General features: G+C 38.2%; 1 protein-coding gene across 2 annotated transcripts; it reads left to right on the forward strand.

The window, feature by feature from the left end:
• Positions 1 to 811: 811 nt before the first annotated feature.
• C2H5orf24 (chromosome 2 C5orf24 homolog) lies at positions 812 to 10,066 on the forward strand. Of its 2 annotated transcripts, XM_003404502.4 has the most exons (3): positions 812 to 926; positions 5,709 to 6,138; positions 7,822 to 10,066. In XM_003404502.4, the coding sequence occupies exons 2-3, from the start codon at positions 5,712 to 5,714 to the stop codon at positions 7,860 to 7,862; spliced, it is 468 nt and encodes a 155-aa protein (XP_003404550.2). In that variant the 5' UTR covers positions 812 to 926; positions 5,709 to 5,711; the 3' UTR covers positions 7,863 to 10,066. The 2 variants fall into 2 exon arrangements, with proteins under 2 accessions (XP_003404550.2, XP_010589054.1); XM_010590752.3 differs by having other exon boundaries at positions 5,709 to 10,066.
• Positions 10,067 to 11,769: the final 1,703 nt, after the last annotated feature.

Genomic DNA, 11,769 nt, shown 5'->3' on the forward strand with positions numbered 1-11,769 from the left:
AGGGGGATTTGTAAGCAAAGCACTTTTTGTCCCATCCCTTCCTGTTATGGTAGAATAAAGAATATGGAGATTCTAAGGAGGTTATGTAGCTGCAAATTTTAAAAATTATACGGTGTTCCAAAAACAGAGGCTTTTTTTTTTTTTTTTTTCATTACCACAAGCAAGGATCCTAGGGGTCCCAACACCCTTATTATTTGCAGTTGGGGGTATCACCCCACCCATCCATAAGCAACTCACAGATAGAGGCTGAGTTCCTTTAAGATGCTTTGGGCATTTGGCACATGCGGTATTAATAAATCTTTTTGCCAAGAGAAATTAAAAGCACAGTTTCTAGGAGACTGCTTGGTTTAAATCCTGATTCAACCACTAATTAGTTCTGTAATCTAAGAAACGGGGTCAACAGTAGTTCTGACATTGCAGAATAAGAGAGAGAAGTTATTAATTCCATATTTGGGGTCCCTCCCACCTAGCTGCAGCACAGAGCCTGCCCTAGAGTCTGAGCTGCTCAGTCCGAAGCCCCACCTACCTCCTGTCCCGTTCCCATGGCGCGCAAGCGCAGCCTGGCTGCCCGAGTTACGCTCCCCAAGCTCGCGGGCGGTCGTCGGCGGGGGATCGGGTCTCGCGATGCGTGTGTGCGTGCTGTGCGTGCGCGGTCCTCGCGAGCACGCGCACGCCGCCCCTCAGCGTACGGGGCTGTGGTGGCTTCTTCCTCTGGGTTCGGAGCAGGACCCTGAGCAGTACCCGCGGCCGAAGCTCGCAGTCAGCATCCTCCGCGTTGCCGCCACCATCGTTGCCTGTCCCTCCTCCGTGGATTCTTCTCCCCGCAGTGCAGAGGCGGTGCTGGGGAGGGAGCGGTGCCAGCGTGCGATTCCCAGCCGATGGGAAGCCCCTGGACGCGCTGAGGGGCCGGGCTGCTAGCGGCTGAGGTAGGTGGGCGCGCGCAGGCTTGTCAGCCTGGCGGGGAGCGGAGCCGGGGAGGCGGGCGCCAATGGAGGAGACATGGAGGCGGCGCGCACGGGGGCCTAGCTAGCCTGCGAGAAGAGGTCTCCGACCCGTGCCCGAGGAGGGGCGCTGGCCTAGCCCGGAGCGTGAGGAGGCGCCCCTTCGTAGCTGCTCTTCCTTCGGCGTGGAGCCATTTCTGGGGGGAAATTCCTCTGCGGTAGGGGGAGGGGTCACCCTTTCCTTTCTTTAAGAGGTCAGAGTTAGCTTTCTCCCTTCCCTCTTTAAGTAAAAGCCTGCCGGCCTCGAGATTGGTGCCTAGGTGCTGTGCCCTGTGGACTTCCACAGCTTGCAGAACTCCAAGTGGATGGACAGCGGGCTGTGAATTTTGATTTTCGGAGTGCACACAACCCTTTCTGTAGTTAGGTGTCTTCTGCAAACTTGTTAATGCTAGTACATTAATAATCGCTTTCAGGCACAACAGGTAATATGTTTTTAAACGCCTCATGTCGGATAAGGATTTTGGCACAAGGACACTGCGCTGTGGGCGGACTTAAGGAGTAGAAAGAAGACAAAGAAGGCCGTTATTTATTTTCTGCCCTGATTCAAAACTTTCCGCGCTGGGGCGGGGTGCAGAGCTACTGGCATTTGTTTTGGTCCTTGCTGAGTAGACTCTCAGAGTGATTGAGGTGGTTGCAAATGGACATTTCATTTAGAATTATCGTATATTTGATTATATATGATTGTTAACCAAGTGATCTGAAATAAATCTCTTTGAGAATTATGCGATGTTCGCTCTTTGGAAAAAGAGCAGAACTTGGGTTTCTTGAAAGGCAGGTTTTCTCCATGTTTAGAAAGCTTCATGAATGCTTCGTGAAGTTACTAAAAATAGTTCTTATGTCGTCGGTAAGAGAAGGGAAGAGAATTCTGCCATAAAGAATGGCTCACTGAAAGATTTGTAAAACGACTTCAGAGATAGCAAGTTTTAGCATATACTTGAATTCTAATTTAGTCTTTCTTACACTGACTTCTTTACATTCAGTGAGCCATTTTAAAAGACGATCTCTTTTAATCTTTGGTAGTCTGCATAGTCTGTTCTATATAATGCTTGCTTCCATTCAACCAAATTTTCTAGACATGTAATATTCGTTCTGATTCTTGTTCTTAAGGACTGTGGCCTTCATACTTTCAATCAAGTCGGTACTATAGTATGGGAACAGTTAAGAATATAGTTAGCTGGCAAGCCTTGAAGTGGGAAAAGGGAGGTATTATTAAGTGTAGGGTTAATGCTTTTGTATGTGAATACTGCATGTAAACATATAACCTGAATATACTGTACTGGTGGAATAGTGGTTAACTGCTACGGCAGCTAACCAAAGGGACGGCAGTTCGAATCCGCCAGGTGCTCCTTGGAAACTCTATGGGGCGGTTCTACTCTGTCCTGTAGGGTGGCTATGAGTTGGAATCGACTGGACGGCACTGGGTTTGTTTGTTTGTTTGTTTTAATATGGTAGTTATGCAAACAGGATCCAGTGGTGCTGAGTCTCATTGTTTAAAGCCTGAAAGTGGAAAAGGATTGGTTTTAGCTGTTTCCTTTTTCAGTTTACTATTTGCATGGATAATTGTCATAGCAAATCCCTTGTCCAGTTTGTTAATCAATTATTGAGTAAACAATACCAATTTCTTGGCAGTAGCAGGGAAGGAAAATAAAGAATATGTAGAAAACCTACTTTTTAGAAATGTTAAGTTAGTGTCTCATTGTCTTTATATTGGAATTATTAGAATAAATGGTTACATTCCTGTCTATTTTGTGTCCCAGTGCTTAGAATAGTGTTTTACGTGCAGTTGGTGCCTAATAAATGTGATCTATGTCAGAAGCAAATAAACATAATACAAACCAAATGCATAAATTCCTGGAGCAGATTAAAGGAACTGGAGATGGGTATGAAGTTTTTTGTTTTTAATTGCTGGCCTAATTTTTAAGTGTTATGTTCTTTTCAAATGTTAGTTTGTATCTGAGTAAAGGATGTGTGGCAGCATCTTGGCTTTAAAAGCCTTAACGTGATGTAAGCTGAGACTCTACATGTCTTGAGTGCTAATAGATCAGGAATGTTTTGTTATATTCCGAGAAAACGTAGTAAGGTCCAGAGGGTTTTGGTAAGAACTGAAAAAGCATGAACTATAAAGCATTGAAATAGATTGTAAGAAGAAACATTTCCCCTCTTTACTGACAGGCCTACCCGTGGAAGAGAACTTGTACCTTTTCACCTCTTTTTATTAGAGGTTTATGGCAGGATGGGAAACCCTGGTGGCATAGTGGTAAAGTGCTACGGCTGCTAACCAAGAGGTCGGCAGTTCAAATCCGCCAGGCACTCCTTGGAAACTCTGTGGGGCAGTTCTACTCTGTTCTACAGGGTCACTATGAGTCGGAATCGACTCGACGGCAGTGGGTTTGGTTTTTTTTTTTTTTTTTGGTATGGTAGAATGATTTCTGAATTGAAAAAGAGGTCAGTTTTTCTTATAACCTTTCTGCTCACAGGTCTGTGAATGGGTCGCCATGCTAACAACAGAGGTTACCAACAGAAGGGTTTTCTGGGTATTTGGAGAGAGGAGGGAGCTAAAAAAAAAAGCGTGTATTAAAAACTCAAATAGGAATGTTTTAAATTGAGTCATGTGTTTTCATTTAAGTATAGTTGAATGATTCTCATCAGGGTTGGGGGAGGATAGATGTTCCCCCCAGAAAATATTAGGCAATGTCTGGAGATATTTTTGGTTGTCACGAATGGGGTGGGGTGTAGGGTAAGGTGCAATGCTACTGACGTTAGGTGGGTAGAGGCCAGAGATCCAGCTAACATCCTACAACGTACAGGACAGCCCCCCACAACAAAGAATTATCTGGCCCAGATGACAAGTGTTGCTTTTGAGAAACTGTATACTATACTATCATTTTTGGTTCTGAAGTCAGATTACCTGAATTCATGTTTGGCTTTACCATTTCCTAATATGTTACCCTGGCAAGTTGCATAAAATCTATGCCTCAGTTTCTGTAGAGTAGAGCTAATAATAGTATGTTCCTCATAGGACTGTGGTGAAGATTAAATCAGATAATGTGGAAAGTGCCAACCTTACTGCCTAGTACATAGAAAGTACTCAAAGACTGTTAACTTTTAGCTAATATTATTATATTTGGAACCTATCTTGATGATCTCTTATTGTTTCTCATCTGAAATTAGGATTTGAGCTATTCAAGTGACAGTTAATAACCTAGTTCTCCTTATGGGGAATGAAAAATTACTCCTTTTAATATTTGTATTTAGCTGAGTCTTGTTTTATGTTCTCAAGTTTATAAGGCTTCTGCCTGCCATAAACAAGTAGCTTCTCACTGTACATGTTTTTCCTTCATAGTTAAGGCTTTAAGCCAACTGGGCAGCAAATCTATATCTCTTGATTTTCAGTGAATATTTAGTAATTTAACAGAATTCTGTGATTTGATTCCCATTTCCTTTTGCCTTTATAAACTGTAATAAACCTAAAATAATTTTGGCTCATATTAATTATTCCTTGGCCTCTGAGAGTAACTGTTTTCATAACTGAGGTCTTAAGTGCAATTTCACATGTACGAAGAGTACAGGCAAACATCTAATGACTAGTCCTTGATATATACATTTGTGACTCCTTTTCTAAGTCTGAATTGGAACTCATATCTTTATCTCTCTTACCTCATTGCGATATAATTTTGTAGTCCCTAACTTTCATTTCCTGTGTCTATAAACAGTATGGCTATTTAGGGTTGGCTTGTTATGGTTGTGGTTTTAATACATCCTTTATAAAGAGGGAAAAAAAATCACAGAGATGTCCTCCCAAACAAAATGGAGACTTTGATCTGTTGGTTAATAGGTCACAGAGCTCCTGTAAGGAAAGAGATCCATGTCGTATTTTTGATCAAGGGAGCAAACCGTGTTGCACGTTCAGCCTTTTGTCTTGACAATCATACCTCCAAAATAGGAGATGTTTTGTTATGGTTGTTACCCATATTGTTGTAGTGAAGTTCAACTGTTTATATAAATGTTCACTAATTTTAGTTAATGGAAGCCTTTTTTTTTTTTTTTTTAACCCTTTGTGTTAATATTGCCTTCTGTTTGGATGGAGTCAGTACCTTGGGCCAAGAGATTGTATTCTTTGCTTGGCACATTCTATCTTTTGTAAAGCGTAACATACACTCAGGGTTCTGTATAAATAATAGATTATAATAATGATCAGGAAGTGTCTGTTTTGTGGAAACTGTGGTCAGGTCAGAAGTAGTACACATGTGAGAAATATAATAAAAGGCCAAAGGAAGGCATTCTAAGAACTTTAGGCAAACTGAAAAAAAGAATCATGTTAATAGAGTTCTTGTCTTTCCTAGTATCCTTCTGGGGCTTAGTAACCTAAAAAAAAAGAAGAAGAAAATCCTATAAAACATAACAGATTTACTTTCTACTTGTTTATGTCTCCAGTTCCTAAGTAGAGAATATTCTGGCTACTTAACCAGCATTATAGTTATCTTGCGTGGCTTTTGTCCCTACCCGTGATTAAATTGAGAAAAACAACTATCTTCGAATCTGCTGATGTGTGTTTGTTTATAAGTGGTCTGGAGTCCTGCCTGTCAGTCTAATTTTAGGTATCCTGCATACTTTTTGAAAGACAGAGTATTTTCCCACCAAATGCTGTCATATAAATATATATTTGTGTATATGTATTTATGGATATTTTTCTTTTATTTTTCGTAGAAGATGATGCATCCTGTTGCCAGCAGTAATCCAGCTTTCTGTGGGCCTGGCAAGCCTTCGTGCCTCAATGAAGATGCCATGGGAGCTGCTGATCAATTTGGCATATATTCCTCCCAGCAAAGCAAATACAACCACACAGTCAGCCACAAACCAATGGCATGTCAGAGGCAAGACCCATTAAATGAAACACACTTGCAGACTACAAGTGGCAGAAGCATAGAAATAAAAGATGAACTAAAGAAAAAGAAAAATCTCAACCGATCCGGTAAGCGAGGCCGGCCTTCTGGAACCACCAAATCAGCAGGATACCGGACCAGCACAGGCAGACCCCTGGGAACCACCAAAGCAGCTGGATTTAAGACAAGTCCAGGCAGACCTTTGGGTACAACTAAAGCTGCAGGATACAAAGTCAGCCCAGGGAGACCTCCAGGTAGCATTAAAGCTCTATCCCGTCTTGCTGATCTTGGTTATGGCTGTGGCACTGCTGCTTTTCCTTACCCTATGATGCATGGCAGAGTAGTTCACGGGGTAGAGGAAACCAGCAATGAAGTCAAGCCACCCAATGAGTGAATGAGCAGGAAAGGAGGGCCAGGTTTAGAAGGAAGATTGTGAATAATCCCAAAGCTTCTTGGTTTTATTTTTACATACATGATTTTATGGCCTGGGCTTTACACATTTGTTTCCCCATTTGACTTTTCCCTGCTTTTGCTTAGAAGCTGCCATATGCGGACAGGTGCACTCAGGGCATGAGCAGTGGCATTGTGTTTGTACATAGGTTCAAGTGTCACACCTAACTAAATCATTTTTGCTTTTCCTTTAGAGTTATGGTTATGTCTCATGTTTCATTACTATTGTTGGGCCATTCTTAATAGATGCTTTATACACTAAACAGCTGAAACCATTATAACTATTAGTTTGTGAAGTACAATATAATAAAGACACTATCTTGAGGTATTTTTAACTGATGGAGCAAAGCAAACTAATGATTCAGGATTACTTGAGGTAATGACTGAGTTTTTGTAACATTTATTTTCATGAGGCAGAACACAGATATTTGTATGTGTTGGCATTTACATAAACTGCAGATGTTAAAAAACTTATTTTTAATGTTCTAGGTTTAAGCAGCTTATTTATTTATCTGCGTGACATTAATTGGTTTAACCATTAATGTTTTCTTTCAGCAGTGATAAAAGTTGTGTATTTTTTAATTGCCTAAGAGCGTATATACCAAACATGACAAATAATGCATATTGACAAAAAATTGAAACTATTTTATGAACAACCGCACATTACATTTTTAGTGAAATACAATGCATCCTGAGAAGAGCATATTTAATATAACAAAAAAGAAACATTCCTAAAGTCTGCATATAGCTACAGTCACTACATTTTGTGTTTCATATACTTACTGAGTTTTAAAGCATTATGATTAGTGTTGCTTGTTTATTTGGAATTTTTTTTAGTTTTCCTGAGAAATACTCCCATTGCATTAGCACTTACTGTGTTTTCAGGTTTATATCTACCAAAGGACACAAATTTAACGGTAGACTGTAAAACTGGTATAAACAGAATGTAGTTTCCTGACTGTCAAAACCCAAATATTAAGAAATATACAGGAATCCATCTATGCATGAAAAATGTAGAAATATGTTGGTTATTTAATTTAAAACCTTATTGTGGATCCTGGGAGACCACTTCGTCCAAAAGAAGAATTTTGTTTTTCCAACAATGTTTGCTTTAAAAGCAAAATGGATAGAAAAGGAAAAAAATTACTGGGTAGATATATATAATAGGGACAGAGGGGAATCTCTTTTTCCCCCTTTTCTGAAAATAATATTCCTTGTTAATACACATTTTATTTATTCTGAGTTCTAAATAGAATAAATTATTATAATCTTTGGATTTGAAAAAAATTCCACTGAACTTTAAAATTAACAATGTACGTACTTGCAATTTAATTGCCTTTGTGATTATGATGTAGATTTGCAGGACCCAAAAACTTTAAAAATAATTATAATTTTGAAAGGGCACATACTGTGTTTTTTTGGCTTGCTCTCAGTTAATGCAAACTCCGATTGCAAATGGATGTCATGTTTCATACCTTTTTTATCAGGAAAAAAGCAGCAAGCCTTCAGGTGTTCCAGTGATGCCTGACACAATGAGCTGGACTATGCTGCTCTTTACAGTAAGAGGTGTTGCATTGTATGTGGGGATTGTGTGTACTGGCATCTAAGACAGTGACCTCAACAATTTTAGCATTGCACAAACCATAGAGAACAATGGTGGATGACTACATAATCAGTTGTATCATTCTGGCAGCTAAATCACTACAAGAGTTTGTTCTTGCTGAGGCTTAAAGTATGAAATTTTTAATAATTTCCTCAGAACAGTATAACTTCTGACACACACAAATGCTTAACATCTTTATTCATATGTTCATCTATCCATTTTTATTATGTATCTGTCATTTAGCTGTTTCTCAAGATCATGTTCACCATTTGGGTGCGTAGAAATCCTTTTGAACTTGTTCCTGAAGACAGTTGTTTAATTAAATATTCTACTTTAGAATAATATATACCATTGTCAAGAATTTGATTGCATGTTGTATTTTATAGTCAGTTCATTTGACATTTCCCTTTCAGTTTATTTGCATTCCTGATTTTGTTATACGGACCCCCTGTCCTTTCCTGTATTCATCCTCCTCACCCCTGAGCCCCCAGCACATCTAATGAGTGGTGCTGTGCTGTGTGTCAGAAGATAAAGCAGGTGTATTATTGTATAATGAGTTTTGTATACATGCTTATGAAATGGTAAAATCAACTAAAGGAGGTATGTTCATAACAGTGTTTATTAATATTAGGACCTATATCCCAGGGAAAAAAGCGGGGAGGGTGGCTGCAGTTGTGAATGGATAACATGGTTTAGAAACCTGAATTTGCTGTTCATGGAAGCAGTTACCTGTAGCATTAGATCTGTTTACTGGTGAGCATTTCCTGATTCCACTTATTTTTCTCCTGGTGAACAGTTAACTGGTGCCATGCTAAAGAGAAAGACACCTAAGTGATAACATACATGAAGTCTTAAAATACAAGATATTTTTACTTCTGTATAATCTAAAGACTACATTGTGCATCTTCTGTAATACTGTCTCTTGTCATGATAAACACTGAAATAGCATGTTAAATGATTGCCTATACTTTAATATAATCAGTTGGGGAAAACGGACCTTTTTTCCTACTGTGTGGGTTGTTCCTTGAAAGATAAATTGCTAATTTTATACTGTGTAATTCTGTTCTTCACAAAATAGGTTTCACTATTCTGTATTAAAACTCTTGGTCAGAAAATGATCTACTATTAAAGTAAGTTTGTTTTACATTTTTCTTTAAAAATATTTTAACATGCCTTATTTATTATTGTTATATTAACAAATAAGGAGCTACTACATATGAAATTTTCATTTTTTGACAGATACAACTTTGCATAACCAATCTTTAGTATGGGATGATTTTGATACTATCTTTGGAGTTTTGCACTGGATATTAAAAAAATACTGGCACATTGTATTGGAAGAAAATAAGTAGTATCTGGTTAATTTTTAATATTTGGGAACATTTTTAAAGTCATTGTTTTAGTTAGGCAAAAAAATTCCTAAGATTTTTTATTTACTTTTAAAAGAAACATGTCAAATTAATGTTCATTCCAAACTCATATTTGTGTGAATTTACATGCACATTTTCATGAAGTAAGAAGAGAGTTTCTTTGAGTTGAGGAGAAGAATTTTTGGATCCATTTATTAGGCCAAGAGTGATCCATCCAGTGTAAGAATAACGACAGTATATGAGCTAAAAAAACAAAAGCAAACTTCTCCTTATTACTATAAGAAGCTTTAAAAGAATAATTCAGGGGATGCTGATAACTGGTACTCTGTCATTGTCTCTATATGCAGTAAAATTTTATGATCCCTTTATAGTGAAATATAAGGATTCACAGTAGTTACTAAAAACATTTTTTCCTTGGACATAACATTTTTTTGACTTTTATGTTTTTGTTTTTAAGTATATGCTATTAAACTCTAGAATGTATCTAAATCTTTCCTTTGCTTTCCCTCCTACCCCCCCGACACCCAAGTAGATAAACCTGTGCTTTCAGATATAAATGTATTTAATTTTTTGGAAATTTTAATGCTATAGTAAATCAAGTGTGTGATTTATAGTAATCAGACCACTCTGATTCTTTAAGTTTTCACAATATTCTCTTCTACAGATAATTATAGAGAAAAGAATTACCAATTAACTGATATAAGCACGCTGTCCTCTGCTGTAAAAAGTCTGAATAAATACTGTGTATGTTTTTCTGTCCATGAACTTGAGCTACTCGTGTGCAATTATGTGTATGGAATGGAGTAGTGTTCATGATTTGTATCTACATCATCATATGGATGTATATTTATTAATAAAGTCATTACTTTAAAACTGTGTTTGCGACTTTATTTCCTAGTATTTTCACAGAGTAGAACTAGCCCATAGAGTTTCCAAGGAGTTTCAAAAAGTTCCATAGAGTTTCAAAAAGGGGAATGGTAAATGCTAAACCTTTTTTTATAACTGTGGGTCATGCATTTTTCTTGGGATTGTGCTTTCTGAAATGTCTACTTTGTACTTTACCTTACTCAAATAGTAATATTTATATATTTGTAATTTAAAGTTCTAACTTTCAAATGTATCTGCTTTTTTTTTTTTGCATTTTCGTCTCATTGTTAAGATATATTAGGCTAGTAAATTAGTAGTTTCTACTAAAGGCCTATATTTCAATTTAAATGTGATTGATCCCTTTGCTTTAAAAAGTTCAAATACTAAACATGGCTAGCTTTTTTTTTTTTTTAATATTTACCTTTGGGGGAGCAGAGTATGTATCTTTTGTAGCTGTTAAATATTTGCGATATAAAAAGAAAAATAATTTCCCTTAAGTATTTGAATATATTACCTTTTTTTAATTTTATACATAGCTTCCAAACCATCTAGCTTTCAGACCCTCTAGAACAGAAGTAGGAATCCCTTGTTTTTAGGTGCTGTCCAGTCAGTTCTGACTCATAGCAACGCCATCCACAACAGAACAAAACTGCCCAGTCCTGCACCATACTCACAATCATTGCTATGCTCGAGCCCATTGTTGGAGCCACTGTGTCAGTCCATCTCGTTGAAGGTCTTCCTCTTTTTTGCTGACTCTCTACTTTACCAAGCATAATGGATGTCCTTCTCCAAGGACTGATCCCTCCTGAAAACATGTCCAAAGTATGTGAGATGTAGTCTTGCCATCCTTGCTTCTAAAGAGCCTTCTGGTTGTACTTCTTCCAAGACACATTCATTCATTCTGTTGGCAGTCCATGGTATATTCAGTATTCTTCACCAATACCACGATTCAAAGGTGTCAGTTCTTTTTTGGTCTTCTTTATTCATTGTCCAGCTCTCGCATGCATGTGAGGTGATTGAAAACACCATGGCTTGGGTCAGGCGCACTTTAGTTCTCAAGGTGACATCTTTGCTTTTCAACACTTCAAACAGGTCTTTTGCAGCAGATTTGCCCAATGCAATGTGTCTTTTGATCTCTTCACTGCTGGTTCCATGGGTGTTGATTGCGGATCCAAGTAAAATGAAATCCTTGACAATCTCAGTCTTTTCTGTGTTCATCATGATGTTGCTTATTGGTCCAGTTGTGAGGATTTTTGCTTTCTTTGCATTGAGGTGTAATCCATACTGAAGGCTGTAGTCTTTGATCTTCATCAGTAAATGCTTTAAGTCCTCTTCACTTTCAGCAAGCAAAGTTGTGTCATCTGCATAATGCACGTTGTTAATGACCCTTTCTCCAGTCTGATGCCCCTTTCTTCTTCATGTAATCCAGCTTCTTAGATTATTTGCTCAGCATACAGATTGAATAGGTATGGTGAAGGGATACAACTCTGATGCACACCTTTCCTGACTTTAAACCATGGAGTATCCCCTTGTTCTGTTTGAATGACTGCCTCTTGATCCATGTACAGAGCTCTCATGAGCACAATTAAATGTTC

This window comes from Loxodonta africana, chromosome 2 (genome assembly GCF_030014295.1).
Source record: "Loxodonta africana isolate mLoxAfr1 chromosome 2, mLoxAfr1.hap2, whole genome shotgun sequence".
NCBI classification, from domain to species: Eukaryota; Metazoa; Chordata; class Mammalia; order Proboscidea; family Elephantidae; genus Loxodonta; species Loxodonta africana.

Coding starts and splice junctions, on each gene's coding strand:
- C2H5orf24 (XM_010590752.3), top strand. CDS start 5,712: ATGATGCATCCTGTTGCCAGCAGTAATCCAGCTTTCTGTGGGCCTGGC.